Source organism: Pristiophorus japonicus, chromosome 21 (genome assembly GCF_044704955.1).
Source record: "Pristiophorus japonicus isolate sPriJap1 chromosome 21, sPriJap1.hap1, whole genome shotgun sequence".
NCBI lineage: Eukaryota > Metazoa > Chordata > Chondrichthyes > Pristiophoridae > Pristiophorus > Pristiophorus japonicus.
The window spans coordinates 81,904,489-81,922,237 of NC_091997.1; the positions used below are offsets into that span (position 1 = coordinate 81,904,489).

General features: G+C 43.8%; 1 protein-coding gene across 4 annotated transcripts in view; it reads right to left on the minus strand.

Annotated features, from left to right (window-relative positions):
- cpeb1a (cytoplasmic polyadenylation element binding protein 1a) overlaps window positions 1-13,840 on the minus strand; it is a 62,244-nt gene extending 48,404 nt beyond the window's left edge. Inside the window, exons 1-2 of one of the 4 annotated variants that reach the window (XM_070865119.1) lie at window positions 13,583-13,840; window positions 10,668-10,851 (exon numbers count right to left, since the gene is read on the minus strand). In XM_070865119.1, the coding sequence (XP_070721220.1) occupies window positions 10,668-10,851; window positions 13,583-13,597 (199 nt within the window). In that variant the 5' untranslated portion in view covers window positions 13,598-13,840. Of the gene's footprint in view, window positions 1-10,667; window positions 10,852-12,089; window positions 12,211-13,582 lie in introns of those variants that run through there. The other 3 variants (XM_070865120.1, XM_070865122.1, XM_070865121.1) reach the window with 3 other exon arrangements.
- Between the last annotated feature and the right edge of the window lie 3,909 nt (window positions 13,841-17,749).

The window sequence follows — 17,749 nt, forward strand, 5'->3', positions numbered from 1 at the left end:
TGAAAAGGGACCCTTCAACCTAAAGATTTGAGAACCACTAGTCTGTATAGGCCAAGGGTTTATAGACTTGGGGGAAATAAAATGTGGCCCCCCCAAAAAAATTGTAGACTGGTGCAGGTTACAGACCAGGCCAATAAAAGCAAAAGATTTGAGATTGGGATTGAAAATCCTTGAGGATTTGAAGATGTAGTAGCTGCAAACCACAGTAGATTGCAACAAGTCGCAGCGTTTAAAATGGACACAGAAAATGTCAAGATTACAGAAGTTCAGACCTTTTGCAAAAAGTCAAGAAGATAGATAGCATTCACTCAGGAACATAAGGGGTTGCCAGCTGCATCAAGATTAACCATGTTTGTGATGCCAAAAGATATCCAGCTACATTACAACAGTTATTTATGCTATGGCCATGACCCATTTTAGACATGGTAGTGAAAGGTAGAATATAAATGCATGTTCATAACTGCAGAGAAGGTAATATGGAAATAATGTGCAAGTTTTCCAAGGGAGCATTAGATTGTCAAGCTTGTGGGGTACCACAAGGTTCTGTGCTGGGGCCCCAGCTGTTTACATTGTACATTAATGATTTAGACAAGGGTATTAAATGTAGTATTTCCAAGTTTGCAGATGACACAAAGTTGGGTGGCAATGTGGGCTGGAGGAGGATGCTATGAAGCTGCAGAGTGACTTGGATAGGTTAGGTGAGTGGGCAAATGGATGGCAGATGAAGTATAATGTGGATAAATGGGAGGTTATCCACTTTGGTTGTAAAAACAAACAAACAGAGACAGACTATTATCTGAATGGTGACAGATTAGGAAAAGGAGGTGCAACAAGACCTGGGTGTCAAGGTACATCAGTCACTGAAGATTGGGATGCAGGTACAGCAGACAGTTAAGAAAGCAAATGACATGTTGGCCTTCATAGCAAGAGGATTAGAGAACAGGGGCAGGGAGGTGTTATTACAGTTGTACAGGGCTTTGGTGAAGCCACACCTGGAGTATTGTGTACCATTTTGGTCTCCTAACTTGAGGAAGGACATTCTTGCTATTGAGGGAGTGCAGCAAAGGTTCACCAGACTGATTCCTGGGATAGCAGGACTGACCTATCAAGAAAGACTGGATCAACTGGGCTTGTATTCACAAGTTCAGAAGAATGAGAGGGGATCTCAAAAGAAACATTTAAAATTCTAATGGTTTAGACAGGTTAGATGCAGGAAGAATGTTCCCAATGTTGGGGAAGTCCATAATCAGGGGTCACAGTCTAAGGATAAGGGATAAGCCATTTAGGACCGAGATGAGGAGAAACTTCACCGAGAGTGGTGAACCTGTGGAATTCTCTACCACAGAAAGTTGTTGAGGCCAATTCACTAAATATATTCAAAAAGGAGTTAGATGAAGTCCTTACTACTAGGGGGATCAAGGGGTATGGTGAGAAAGCAGGAATGGGGTACTGAAGTTACATGTTTATCCATGAACTCATTGAATGGCAGTGCAGGCTCAAAGGGCCGAATGGCCTACTCTTACCTATTTTCTATGTTTCTATGTTGTACCAAGAGTGGAGTGGAAGGACAGATGTCAAAGTAATGATTGGATGAGGCAAAAAACTAAGCAAATGGTAAACTTGGACCCCACAGACCTAAAAACTGAAAATGGATTAAGCTTTTAGCTCAATGGGCGAATTGTGGCAGCTTGCTAGTACAAATTAAACTCAAGATTTCAGAAACTTAAAACATGCAAGTTACTCAGCATTGCCGCTGCTCTAAAGAGATTACAAAAACCTATTTGATTGAAGAACACTGCATTGATGTCATTGGATATCCATGAGTTTTATTCAGAGAAATAGTACAGGTTAAACCTCACTTATCTGGAACCCGCAGGACCTGGGGATTTTTCCAGAGGAGGGGTGGTCACGTTAAATTAGATGTTACAGGTACTGAGCAAGGGGATATCAGGGCTGGCTGGCTTGGGGCTGGGAGTGTGGCAGAGAGATGATTAGGGGGTGGGTGGGTGGGTCAGCGATGGCAGGGAGGAATGATATCAAGTTGTTCATGTCAGAGTTCTGCGCATGCACCACCCAGTGGCCAGAAATGGTTGCAGACGAGGGGTGGTTCCAGATAAAGGATGTTCAACCTGTAACTGGAAAAGCCAAGGTGAATCTTAGACAATGTCAGTGAGTTGATATTTATTGGCAATATCCCTATGGAAGGAATCACACCGGACAGTCTTAACGAGTGAGCACACACCATCAACAGCAAGAATGGCATGCAGACACTCGCAGGTATTGTCAACTATTAGGTAAAATCATACCAAATCTAGGCAGCACTTAGAAGACAAGAGTAGGAATAGACAGAAAAAGATGGACCGATCACTGGCTGGATATGGGGCTATGGTGTTGCTAAATATCAATAAGAACCTATTGCTGGAGCACAATGTTTATTAGCCAATATGGCATGCATACAAGTATTCATTTAAAAGATTCATTTTGCAGATGGCTGAAATGAACCATATTCTACCAATTGCTCTGAAATCTGAGCATTTATCAAAAAAAGTCAAAGAATGATTGGCTCAAAGATGAGCTAGGAGAGATGACCCAAGATGAAAAAAAAATTGGAACCACTGTTGCAATGAACAATTAGATATAATGTGTGCTTGTATCAACAAGCATGCCAGTAATCAAAATTTGCAAAGACAAGACCATTGGGACCCTCAACAGTACATCGATAGTTTGTTGGAATACAGGAACTGTAAACATTACCAGTTCTAGATAAATGATCTTGTAATGCAATAGTGGTCCTCTTAAAATGCTTTACTCACTATGGATGTTGGGCTAACTAGCTAGTAGATCCCAGGGTTAGTATCCTTTATTAAAGGGGGAACTGGCATCACAATTGGCCCCTTCTATAGTCATCTGGCCCAATTCTTGAAATTTCTATAACTCATTTGATCAGTTAGTATCTTCATACACAATCCATTTATGACAATGGGCATGTCCTCTTCCTATTCTCAACTAGTACACAATATTGTGATTAAGTAATGCCTTTTTTTTTAAATTTGGCTTAAATTACTACAATTGAAGTAATTCTAATATTTATTCACTGAAGAAAGTCTGCTTCAGTGTGCCCCTCCAGTACTCAACTTGTTTTATCAGCACAAAGGAAAAAACTGAACAGAAGACCAGTTATTTTGTCTGATGTACAACCACCCGTGACCTCTACCACCTTGAACGACAAGGGCAGCAGGTGCATGGGAACACCACCACCTCCACATTCCCCTCCAAGTCATACACCATCCTGACTTGGAAATATATCAGCCGTTCCTTCATAATCACTGGGTCAAAATCCTGGAACTCCCTCCCCAACAGCACTGAGAGCACCTTCACCATAGACTGCAGCAATTCAAAGCAGTGGCTCATCACCACCTCAGATAATTAGGGATGGGCAAGAAATGCTGTCCTTGCCAGCACCGTCCATATCCCATGAATAAAAAAAAAAGACAGGAGTACTTCACAATCAACTGTACTGTTTCAAATTACTTCAGTTACAGACTAGATCCAAAACAAAGCCCTAAATGCAACTAAAATATAAACCAAGCCTTGCACAAACTCCAATGTTGTGTATTTCCCTTGACTCCGTAAATGTTAACTAGATCCCAATAACTGCATTTTTAAAAAATAAATTTGGCCTCGCTAAAAAAACCCACAAACATCCATTTGAAGGAGTTTATACTCATTGTTTTAGTACCAATGTTGTAATTAAACTGATTTCAAATGAGAAGTCAGATAGATGAGAGTTTGTAAACTAGCAGAGTTGCTAAATGCAAACTTGGCTCCAACCATATTTTTCTCATGTTTCCCTTTATCAATTGATGTTGGATCAAGAATGCCAAGTAGTGAAAGTCCTGCTGGTTTTAGGAGAAATGTTTGATAGCCAATCCTGCAAGGTACACTGTGGAAAGTGTAATGCGAGATTTGCAATCAGTCCTTCGCCAGTTTTTTTTTAAAACAATGTTACAGTAAGCTCTGCAAATCTAGTCTGGTTTCAGTCCTCAAGTATTTGGAAAGCTTCACTGTCCCCATGGGAATTCCATCTGTGCATGATGAAAGCAGAGCTTTCACACAGCAAGTTTAATATACATGACTCAATTCACAGGGTAAAACATCCAGAAAGTAGTGGTGATAAGCTTTTCTTCATAAAGATCAGCTGTCTGCAAAAAACAGGATGATTTGTAGGTAGCCAGAAACAGTCTAAGAAATACCCAGTATATTTGGTCAAAGTTTTGATAGACATGAATTCTTGAAGACGTTAACAGCTACTCGAGATACCACACACAGGATGCCTCAGTGCGTCAACAAGACGACAGGAGTCAGCCTTGGCTCAGTGGTAGCACTCCCAAGTCAGAAGGCTGTGGTTTCAAGCCACTAGATTCTAGCACAAAATCTAGGCTGACCAAAGTAATACTGCAAGAACTGTCTTTGGTATTGGAGGTAGTCTGAGATATTAAAACAAGGCAGCCCAAACTACTCCCAGCTAGGCATAAAAGAACTCACAGCACTATACAAAGAGAAGGGGCGTTCTCCCAGTGCCCTGGCCAATATTTATTCCTTAACCAACATCAATAAAGACAAATTATTGGGTCAATTATCTCACTGCTGTTTGTAGAACCTTACTCTGTACACATTGCATTACAAGTGCATTTCAAAAAGTATGTCATTAGCAGAGAATCACTTTAGGACATCCCATGGCCATGAAAGGTGCATTCAGACTGTGGACATGGGAAATATGCTGCCTGCCTTCAATATCTAGTTCTCTTGAATCCACACAGCAGGCAGGAATGCCCAACCTGTGTATAAACAGCAGGAAGTCTTGCACATTCCTCTAATCTTGCAGGATCATCAGATATAATTTTAGTTGTTGGATCTTGGGTGCATTAAATGAAGCAGTTATTATTTGGAATAGACAGGAGATTGTGGTGGGTATTACATGTCATCTCCAATGTGGCATTGTTATGAGGCAACAGTCCTGTGTTATTCTATCACACTCACCATGCAAGCTTTCCATTTAGGAGACTAAGTTTTCTATTGATGCAAAGTGTTGGAAAGCCTGTTCTGGTTAAATGCAATGTTTTAGTGTGATAAGTGGCTCTCATACCAATCAGTCTTGCCAAACCAGAGTAATAAGCTAACTTGTTGCTTTAGAGGATCTGATGGCACTCTAGATCAACCCAATTACCAGGCTGACTTAACACCAGACTTCCATTATCCAGACAGTTGCAGCTGCCAGTGAATGGCTTGGACACAAGTTACATCTTAAATCAGATCCAGTTAGTATTACATTATAAGCATTTCAATCACAGCAAGTATTGGTCTTAAAGCATGACCTGTAGAACAGCCAGGCACAAATAATCCAATTTCAACACTCAGGAATGTCCACTAGTCAATCATAATCAAGCTGGCTACTGCACACTGTTCTTTGGCAGCTACCTGGTCAGTCACTTCTTCCGATACAGTCCTAACTTTGGCTTTTCATGTGGTCTTTTCCACAGTTGCACCAATTTCAGCTCCTTCCATGGTTTGGAATCTTTAAACATTTCGTACCCTTCTGCCATCTTATTGTAACTGGATACACCCCATTTTTCTATCATCCTTGTACAGGATGAAAGAGCACCACACTAGCCTCTACACACACCACAATCTATGTGTAGCAGCCTCATTTTGCTCTTCACATCCAACAAGTCTTCTCCAGGGACACATGAATGGAAGGCCACAGAAGAGGGTACACTGATCAGACAGATTTTCAGCACATCATTGAAGAAACAATTAGCAGGGAAATGTTTTGTACACAGTAAGCAGACATATGAAAAGACAGCACCCAATAGGTGCAGGTACATTAAAAAGCATAGAGATTAATCTCAACACCTACCCCATTGAGCATTGAAGAACATTTCCACAAGTGAGAAAATGGGAAGGAGATATCAAAATATATCAAGTGTGAATGTACAGTTGTGGTTAAAAGCAAAATAATGAAAACTGGATCAGCTTCCCAATATATCCCACTAGTGCAGGAAGGAAAATTAATTTTACTATTTATCTCCCCCAAGCTACTGTTCCTTTGTAGTCACAATTCTCTATTTTTAAAAAAAGACCATCTTGGAAGTGCCCCCACTCACTAGTGTAATATAGGTCACAAGGTTGGAGTAGATGCAGACTGTTGTGGTGGAGAACTTAACTCCAAGTGCAGGTGTCTCATTTCCCAGCACCAATATACTTTACCTTGAACACCAAAAGGGAATCAACTTTATGAAATCATACAGTAAGTTTAAAAAAGGAGACAAATTGCACTTAAGTTCATCAGTGCTATGCTGAGGTGGCATAATGACACCAATTATCTCCCTTTAACAGGTTTTGCCACCTTCTTTGCTGTTGCCAAGGTGACAGCAACACCTCCAAGTCACAAGGTCAAACTTAATAAGTGGCTAGTGTAGAAGATATACTCATCCCTTCCAATAGTTGCTTGTTAAGGACTTATTTCAACTGTCTTATTCTAGAACCTCCATGTGTCTGGTTACCATTTTTAACTATGCAAGCTGAGAGATTGTGGAACAGCTGAATAGAATTCTACCCTGCTGCAGTGAGATAGCAGAAGTCAATCTGAATGCCACAACTATGTAAACATTTATTACAAACTGATGGGGGCTGAAGAGGGTGCAGGTCGAGGCCAGATACCAGAACAATTCAGCACATTGAAATTCATGCTATATTCAGCTAGCTAAAATCCTCAACACTGACCATCTATAGAAAGAACAGCTCAGAATTCAGATCTTCTGGCATGCCACTGTAACTTAGTGCAGTGAAATGGGTGTCCATCAGATTTCTGACCAAGTTACAGCAGCAGAATGCCCAAGGAAATTCAATTAGTGAGAAAGACCTCCACCACCAGTTTAGATTTACCAGTCATACAGCACAATTCAGTTTCCGAGAGAGCACAAGCAGGTATTACCTTGGAAGGAGGCACAATGACAGACTTGCATACAAATACACACCTCAATACACTAGCACATGCTGCAGCCATTTCAAAGTGAATCTCCATTATTGAATTTTTTTTAAAATTAGGATACTACAGCAAATAGTCTGCTTTGCATGCACTAGCCAAAAAGGGACACAAGACATACCATACCATATCCAACTTGATACATCATCCCATCCAGCAATAGGATAACTCTTATTCACCAAGAACTTGTATGTTGGTTTATCAAGACTACACCAATTTCATTGATTGCAACAGACTTTGCTCAAACACCCATCACAATCCCTCCCCATCACCAGTGCCTCCTGGAGTGGTTTATCCAGGTTAATTACAGGATGAAACGACACATCTAGGTTTAGAAACATACAGCTGCATTTGTTCAATTAAACAGAACAGCAACTCCAGTCCAAGTAATCTTTCAATCTGTCAAACTGCCATGACCACCTACTTGGAACTCAAAGAACATTTTTTTCTTTTTAAAAGATTAAAATCCTGCACTGAAGATTAACAATTCTTATTGAAGGCAAGAGCATTACAAACTTATGCAGCATTACTAACCAAATCTAGTGCTGCAAAAGTCACTGGTAGCTTTATAAACCCAAGTAGAAAGAAATATATATTTACATTTAAATCCTATGAAGTTTTACATGGACAGTAGCCAAATTACAATGGGTGACATTAGGTGAATTACTTAGTGAACCTTTACAGGGTATTGTAACAAGGACAAGCTCCCACTGGGCATTTCCTCACAAATGTATCACTGGTCATATCTACAGGTGCAGTGGTCAACCACAAGTTGAGTTAGGCAGTGAAGCTCTACTATAGGATTAAGCAGTTGCAATCAGGTAGCACACCACCATTGGAGGGAGAAAGTATTTTCAGTACTAGCCACATATTTCTAACGTTTTATACAAGAAACAAAGCCTCCAAGCTGGAATTTCCTTTAATACATAAATACTGATGAAATCACAATAGTTTTATTTGAAAATAAAAAAATAGCATCTTAAATAAATTCATTGTCAGGATTAGTTCACTGCCAAAAGTGGATGCGCAAATGTGTTTGTAGTGAACCCAATTCTGTATACCAACATTGACAAGCTGAATTGTGTCATATACTTAACTTGGAAGGAAATTTCACAACTTGCACACCAGTTTTATAGCAATTCTTCAAAAGACTTGCTGCACTATATTATGGCTTCCATAAAAAAAAATCTACCACAAGGAGCAGTTGAAGCCAATGGCAGGTATGTATTCAAGGGGAAGCTAGATAGATAAACAAGGGGGGGGGGGGGAAAAGAGAAAGGAATAGACTTATGCTGATCAGGTTAGAGGAAGTAGAGTGGGAGGAGGCTCATGAAGCATAAATACCAGCATGGACCAGTTGGATTGAATGGCCTATTTCTCTGCTATACATGCTATGTAATACTATTAGTCACCACTATGGGGAATAGTGCAAGCAACCTTCAGAAAGGTCATATAGGTTTGTTTTCAGCAGACTGTACACTGAATTTAAAAGACTTGTGCCAATTACTGATCCTACAATTAAAGGGCAGTTAAAGCTGGAACTGAATGCTGGACAAGTATCTCTGATACAGCATTGCACATTTTAGCAGACAACACTACTCAGTCGGCAGTCCCCACAGACTTTGGTAGTTACTTTCCTTATCTACAATATCGAGCACTGTTTTCTGGCAAACTCATTTGGAGGCAGTAATCACATTACTTCATTAACCAACCTTTAACTCTGCCAGAAAGTCCAAAGCCATCGATGACTAAAGACCCATTTTGTGCCACACTTCTGGACAGATTTAATCCTTTTGCAAAAAAGATTTTCATTTTATTCCAAGAACTTCATGGTCATTTTATTTAATTTTTTTTTTTAAAAAAAAGAGTAAAGGCATCTTTCCAATCTTTACTACTTGGGCACAAGTAGGTGAGTGGAAAGATGAGAAAGGATATTCTGTATTAAAAATGATTTGTAAACAACATTTGAATGTGCTGGGTTGACTGTTAGAGACTGATAAGTGTATTTAATATAATTTACAATTCTTCATCCTTGCATGAACAATGTCACAGGAGACAAGTTTCACTGAAAAATCTGAAGTCAGGCATTAATAAGTGTTTGAAGCTGGATAAATGCCAAATTCAGACATTGGGCAAGCACAGATGAGATTTTCCCCTAGTATACAGAAAACTAACTGTTGTGGATTGGTCAATTATTTTGTAGGTCTGAAATGAGACCAGACAGATCAGACTGTCGATCACCATGTACTTTTTACAAATTAGCTCATTAGATCAAGTTTTGCACCCATTTGCCAATTTTGCAATCATGCAATGCAGCTTCATCAGTAAGCAAAACAATGTTACTCCATTTGAGTCACAAAAGTGTCCCATTTTAAGAGTGGGTAACTAGGATACCTGATCAATGTCAAGCAGCAATTAAAACAAGTAAACAGTATGGCGGCTGTGTCATTTACTTGTCAAACTAAATTACCATCACTATACAAAGACCTGGAAGCTCTGTGCCCTGGCCATGGTTTGTCTAATCACCACCTTTTTTAAAAAGGAAATCTACTTATTTGGATAATTATCCCCATTTCTGGAACCTTGCTGTGAACAAATTGGCCACCAACTTTGCCTATGTAGCCATGACTACGTCAAAAGTAGTTCACTGGATGCAAAGCACAGTATTAAATGGGTCACCGCAAACCTACAATAGGAGACTGAAGCGGAAGAGCCAATTAAACCAGAGGACAAATTTAAATTAGTGGCATGTAATGTTAGAACAGAAATGGAACAATATCTCAATTGTGATAAAATAGCAAGGCCAAAAACAATGGCATTCAAAATTAAGATAGATACTGTTCTAGTTAGAAAGTAGAAGGATAAACTTCAATGGGCAGAACGGTCTTTATCTGCAAAACAATTCACATTGCACTAGAACACTGATGCTCCTCATAGCCTTCAAGCAGCAAAGGGGCAATGTACCAGCAGCTTGCAATGCAGATAAAGACCTATTCGTTCAGCCATCACCCCTCTGCTCACTAACCTACATTGGCCAGCAACAATTTAACTTTAAAATTCTCATCTTGTTTTGAAATCCCTCCCTATCTCTAACCTCCAGCCGTATAAACTTTGAGATTACCACACTTCAATTCTAGCCTCCTGCACATCAGATTTTAAGTCACTCCACCAATGACAAGTCATGCCTTCAGTTGACTTGGAATTCCAGAGCTTGGAGCCTAGTGAATCTCTCCACCCTCCTTAAAACCTACCTCTTTGACCAAGTTATTGGTCACCTGCCTAATCTCCTTGTGGCCTGATGTCAAATTGTATCAGATAACACTCCTGTGAAGCACCAAGGGACATTTTATTGCCTTAAAAGCACTATAGAAATGCAAGTTTCTGTAATATCTAGATTGAATGATTGGCCTATCTAAATTTAGATAGGCCAATGACAAAAATGACAATCTTTTTCAAAGCCCCCTGTTGACTGGTGAATGAAGCACTATGCCATCGGTAGTCCCTCAAAATCAAGGAAGACTTGCTTCCACTCAAAAAAAGTGAGTTCTCAGGTGACTGCATAGCGCTCGTATTGGACTGTATAGAGAATTTCTAACAACGTTCCTCCCATTAACTCAATTACCTCCCACATTGTCCCTTCGGCCCTTGGTGATGGGAGTAGTGCAGACTCCTGTAAAATCCAGAGAGTTGTCTAACATAGCGTTTATTCTGCGGAAGATGTCAGCATTACTGCAGGTAGACAAGGCTGGGGTTTCTGTAGAACGGAGCACATCCCAGCAATCCTGTCCTCGGCCACTCTCGTCGTTCTGAAATAAATCAGTTTAATGAAAGCCAGTAAAACAGGACTCCATTACAAGAATGGAAAACTTTTCAAAAAACCATCCTTCACAAACTAAAATGGAAAAAATCAAATGAAAAAAATAAGTGAATACAGGAATCCATCTTGGTCGTTAAATGAAGTCTGAGATTCTATATTTGCAGATACTCTAATGATTAGCTCAGAGTATTTGACCTGCAGAAACTTGGCAACCTATGTAGCAAATCAAGTATTACATGGAAGGGCACAGGTGTTGCATGTAATCTTTTTACATCCCACAACAAATAAGAGGGTAGGTTATCATTGTTAAATGCTGCTGGGATTAGGGAATGGAGTGAAGCTATCCGAATCCCACACCAGTCAGATATTAGAAGTTAAAACCAATGCAGGCTGCAGAGCGCGAGTCTTCATTCGACCCAATTGCCTGCCTCACTCACGCAGCGCTGTTTGTGTCAGAGCGTCCCTGGAGGAATTTCTTCTCAGAGGGTCATGAATCTTTGGAATTCTCTATCCCAGAGTAGTGGAGGCTGGGTCACTGAATATATTTAAAGGTGAAGATACAAATTCTTGGAACTACAGGGGAGTCGAGGGTTATGGGGAGCAGGCAAGGAAGTGGAGTTGAGGCCAAGATCAGATCAGCCATCAGATCTTGTTTGAATGGCAGAGCAGGCTCAAGGATCTGTGTGGCCTACTCTAGCTCCTATTTCTTAAGAGATGGAGCGCACGGTGTCCAGCGGCACGCTTGAGGCATTCCGCAACCGGTGGAACTCGAGCAATGTTCCCTGTGAGCTGCGGAAAAAAAATCTTTTTTTTATAAATATAAATTGGATGCACTCCTTGAAGGAAGAGGGAGGGCACCAGCTATCTTTTTTGATGGGGTGCCATCAATTAAAGTTTCAACCAATAATGGAATGAGACCACACACACGAAATCAGGGCAGAGGGCGCGCCTGCGCGCGCACACAAACGGGAACCAAGGCGACTCAAGCAGCGGCCGCTAATAGGCGCGCGCGTGCGCGGTCCCAACCCATTCGCCCCCTCCCCCACAGGAACCCTTCCAAAGGCCTCGACATCTTCCCGCCCCCGCCGCCTACCTGCGCGCTGGCGTTCGCCTCGAGCCGTTACCCTCCCCCCGCCGCCCCCCACTAACCACCCTTTCCCCTCAATAAAAACAAGATGCCTCCCCCTCTCCCCTCCACCCTCACTCGGTGTCCCGCCATTCTGTTACCGCCGCTGGTGGGCCGCTTGCCAACCGGTGACACACACACACTCCCTTGCCCTGCCGTTACCGTGCCGCCGCCAACACCGACTGAACCCCCTCCCCGCCGCCTCTCCTCCCACGCGCTCCCACACACCGGGGATTCGCCACTTCGCCTGTCAATCACAGCGCCGCAGCCAATCGCAACGGTCCCCCTCTCTGCAACCCCCCGCCCTTATGAACGCGCTCACTGGCTGGGGTGAAAGGCCGCATTTGTAAGAAACGAAACAGCAATAAAAGCAAACTGCTTGACCCGTTTCCACTCACTGAAACTAAATCCATTATTAGGTTGCACAAGATCTTGTTGGGGGGTTCTCATTTAATTGCGTTCTTTTTACACACCCTCTGCCACCTACCCCCCCCCCCCCACAAAAGTTTTTTCTTTGGACTGCTCCGTTGTTGTGGACTGGTAAACAAACGCACGTGTGGCCGCGCATGCGCCGTCCCAGCTCCCCGCTCCACGTGCAGCCTGCGCTCCCAGGGACAGATGCACCCCAGCAACCTTATGTTGTTGCAGTGGGGAAAGACATGCTTCACTACTGAGCATGAATCTGCCTTAATGTTGCATGCACACACAAGCAATGCTATTTTTATAAAGCTTTGCACGCTGTGCTGCCAAGTAGCAGAGAGAAGAGGTGGTGCAATGGTTACTGGCACCCTATTCCCAGAAAAAAGGGTGCTTACACAAAGATTCGTGCAACCGGGCTTCAAGATGTGTGTGCGCCTGTGTGCATTGCACCCGTTTAAGCTCAGCGCGAATGAATTTGTTTGCAATAATAAAACAAATTGCACAAAATTACTCAACCCCTCGTTGCTTTGCATAGTTACAGCACATTCAGAAGCACGCAACATCCTATTTTTTTTTGAACAAGTCATTGGACACAAGGGTCAAATTGTGGCCTGATGTGCTTTTAAATAATTAAGCAGGACATGCGAGCTGGAGGTTGGAAAGTTAAATCCAGGCGCTGTGCTGCAAAGTAGCAGCGAGGAGGTGCAATGGTACTGGCACAGGCTAGCTGCAGCAACATAGATTTTTTTTTAAATGAATAGGATTTGGGAATAGCCTGTCCTCCCCAGTACAGAGCGAGAGCCAGCCTTGCTAAGGCAACCTTTGGAGAGGCTGACACTGTAGGTCATCGCCAGACAGCAGCTCTGGGGGGAATCTTGGTGCCAAATATTAAATAATAAAACATGCATGCAATAAAACAGTGCGACATTCTTTAACCCTACATGCAAAGTTGGAAAGAAATATCTTGCAAAAATGCACGGTAGCTCCCATCAGCTTCTGCATTGGGGAGAGAGGAGAAAAATGGCAGTTTTTAAAAAAAATCTGACTGGAAACAAGGGAAAACAAGTCAATTGTTCCTCTCTTTGCAGCCCCCGACCGGCCTGTTGTATCTCCTGTTATTCTCGTGACGCACTCTTGGCGCATTCCCCCCCCCCCCCGTAACAATTTTCCTTACCAGCGAAAAAGCCATGGTCTACCTTCCCGGGCAGGAACTCGCCACAAACAAACACAAAACAAGAACAAAATAAGTGAGATTCCCACACAGTGAAAAAAGGGGGAAAAAAAATGTCTCTTTAAAACAAATCAAGACGTTTTGCAACACCGTCCGTTTGCCAACGTCCCCTATTTATGTCATTGCTGGCTGTCCGTCCCAGCCCGGGGCCGGGTGATGCACATTGGAAACACCTGATCCTGTCTCCATCAGGCGCTGGCAGGCGGGCAGGCTGCCCTCCCCCTCCCTCCCTCTCTCTCACAGCCCGGGCTGGGACTGACTGACAGCGGGGGGGATATGGGGAGGGAGATATGGGGAATATTGGGGGGATATGGGGAGGGAGATATGGGGAATATTGGGGGGATATGGGGAGGGAGATATGGGGAATATTGGGGGGCTTTGGGGAGGTGTATGGGGAATATTGGGGGATATGGGGAGGGAGATATGGGGAATATTGGGGGAAATGGGGAGGGGGATTTGGGGGATATGGGGAGGGGAATAGTGGGAGGGGGAAATGGGGGTAATATGGGGAGGGGGAAATGGGGGCATATGGGGAGGGGGAAATGGGAATATGGGGAGGGGGAAATGGGAATATGGGGAGGGGGAAATAGGGGGAATGGGGGACTATGGGGAGGGGAAATGGTGTGGAATATGGGAATGGGGCGAATATGGGGAGGGGGGAATGGGGCGAATATGGGTGGGGAGGGGGGCAAATATGGGAAGGGGAAATGGGAGAATTTGAGATGGGGAATTTTCAGTGGGGGAATTTGGGGAGGGGGAATGCAGAGTTTGGGGAGCAGGAATTTGGGGAAGAGGATGGAATAATATGGGGGAGGGGGAATTTGGAGAGGGGGAGTGGGAGAATTTGGGGAAAGACAATGGGGGAATTTGAGTATGGGGAGGGGGAATGCAGAATTTGGGGAAAGTGAATTGGAGAGCAGGAATATGGGGAAAGGGATGAAACAATATGGGGAGGGAGAATTTGGAGTTGGGGGATGGGAGAATATGGTAATGGGAAATGGGAGGAATATGGGGAAGGGGAATGGGGAATTTTGAAGAGAGGAATTTGGGGGAATGTGGGGAGTGAATGTTAGGGAGGCAAATAGTGGAGGGGAGAAGGAATCTGAGGATGGGCAATATGGGGAAAGGAAACGGGATTGACGGGGAGGGGAGAAGGAGAGGGGGAATGTGTGGTGTCAGGGGTGGGGGAGGATTTGTCAGTCCGACTGCTTATCTTCCCCCATTGCAAGGGGGCGAGACGGAATTGCATTGTGAAGAGGAACAGCCTGTAACATTTTAAATAGCTAAATACCTGCCGATATTACAAATTCAAAAGAGGAGGGCAAGGCTTCTTTGGTTAACCTATAGGGGTGACATTGAGTCACCCCAGAGCCACCGGACGGAAACATAGAATATTATGGCAAGTGCTCTAGTGCACTACAAATATAATAAGTAAATAGCAATAGCTATACTTGATACAGCCAACAGCACAGAAATAATAACAACATTGTAATGTTATAAATATCGTTTATCATTTCTATATCCTGCGGTGCACAGACAGTAGGATAAGAAACAATTATTTCTTAAAAATAAATTGACATCCAGGAACTGAGAGGAAAATGAAAGACTTGAAAGACGTGCATTTATAAAGCGCCTTTTATGACCACCGAATGTCTTAAAGCACTTTACAGCCAATGAAGTACTTTTGGAGTGTAGTCACTGTTGTAATGTAGGAAACATGGCAGCCAATTTACGCATAGCAAGCTCCCACAAACAGCAATGTGATAATGACCAGACCATCTGTTTTTGTTATGTTGATTGAGGGATCAATATTGGCCAGGACACTCAAAGAGGTGTGTAGATCACTCCATCTGCCTCCCCTTTCTTTCTGCTTCTATTTAAATACTTAAAAATAGATTTGAAAAGCTGCAAACACACAGCAGCTCAATCAGCATCTGTGGGGAGAAGAAAGAGCTTGCATTTCTATAGCGCCTTTCACGACCTCAGGACGTCCCAACGTGCTCCACAGCCAATAAAGTACTTTTGAAGTGTGATCACTGTTGTGGGGAAAGGACCCCCCCTAAGTGGAGGGGAACAGGCAGGTCGGAAGGCCTCCTCGTAGGACTGCTCCTGGGCCTGGCTAAGGTGCCATTAACCGGTCCAGGCAGTGGGCAGTCGAGGGGGTCTTTCAGCCCGACTGCCTGCCTCTCTTCCGCGGTTACATCCGAGCCAGGGTGTTCCTGGAGATGGAGCACGCGGTGTCCACCGGTACGCTCGCGGCCTTCCACAAGAGGTGGGCGCCGGAGGGACTGGAGTGCATCATCACCCCCGGCAACCAAATTTTAATTTGATTTAAGTTCACTGTCAAAAGTTTAAATTTGTTTAATGTGTCGGTTTAGTGTCCCCCTTTAATTAGGGGCCGCTCGATTTATGGTTTCAACTGAAATAGTTGTGGGGAAAGGATGGCTATTCACAGCTCCAGGATGAGCACGCCCCATGGGGGAGTGGGGAGGGGTCACTCTGGCTGCCTGTCTCTCTCTCACAGTCTTGTCCATGCCCGGGAGGCCCTGGAGAAGGGGGCATGCAGTGTCCACCAGTACGCTTGGGGCCTTCCGTGACCGGTGAGCACCACAGGATATAGGGTGGTGGAACCGGACGATAACAGCACGAATTAGATTATGAGTTTCATTTTGTCCTCAGGAAACTAGACTTATGTCCAAATTAGTTGTGCCATGGAGAATTGTTGATGGCGTTGGGACAAGCTCCCCAGTATCACTCTTATTGGCCAAACAAAATAGGCAGCTGTTTAGAGAACAGATAGTCTACATTTGGGGTGAAGACCCTTCATCCATCCACACCTGAAAAGTACCCCGCCTGTTCCCTTCACCTTCCCCATACCACTGAGAACATGGGGTGGACAATGGAGTTGAGGTACAGATAACAACAACAACAACTTGTATTTATGTAGCGCCTTTAACGTAGTGAAATGTTCCAAACCGCTTCACAGGAGTATTATGAGATAAAACAATTTGGCACCAGGCCACATAAGTAGAAATTAGCGCAGGTGACCAAAGTCAAAGAGTTGATTTTAAGGAGCGTCTTGAAGGAGGAAAGAGAGGTAAAGAGGCGGAGAGGTTCAGGCAGGGAGTTCCTGAGCTTGGGGCCTCGGCAACAGAAGGCACGGCCACCAATGGTTGAGCGATTATAATCAGGGATGCTCAAGAGGGCAGAATTAGAGGAGCGCCGACATCTCAGGGGGTTGTGGGGCTGGAGGAGATTTCAGAGATGGGGAGGGGCGAGGCCATGGAGGGATTTGAAAATAAGGCTGAGTATTTTGAAATCGAGGCGTTGCTTAACCGGAAGCCAATGTAGGTCAGCAAGCACGGGGGTAATGGGTGAGCAGGACTTGGTGCGAGTTAGGACACGGGCAACCAAGTTTTGGATGACTTCAAGTTTACGTAGGGTAGAATGTAGGAGACCAGCCAGGAGTGCGTTGGAATAGTCAAATCTAGAGATAACAAAGGCATGGATGAGGGCCTCAGCAGCGAATGAGCTGAGGCGGGGGCGGAGATAAACTACGGTCTGATTGAATGACGGAACAGCCTCAAGGGGCTGAATGGCCGCCACCAATTCCTATGCTGCCTCGTGTGGTGGGTCCTGGGGGGGAATGCATTTCATATTTATTTATAGTGCTGGTGTCTGTAGCTCGTCTTCCATTCTGTAAAGGGACTGTTTCTCAACTTTTCAATAACATTTAGTCCAATGCTCCTGATCTTTGGTCACCTGATTTGTGCGGGGGGAGGGGCAGGGGGAGGGGGCTGACTAGAATGTTGGACTTCCCCGCTCAAGAGACTTGAGCACAAAATCCAGGCTGACACTCCCAGTGCAGTGCTGAGGGAGTGCTGCACTGTCGGAGGTGCCGTCTTTCGGATGAGATGCTAAGCCCAGGCCCCGTCTGCTCTCTCAGGTGGATGTGAAAGATCCCACGGCACTGTTTCAAAGAAGAAGAGGGGAGTTCTCCCCGGTGTCCAGGCCAGTATTTATCCCTCATACCCACACCTACAAACAGATTATCTGTTGATAAGGGGTAAGCCATTTAGGATTGAGATGAGGAGAAACTTCTTCACTCAG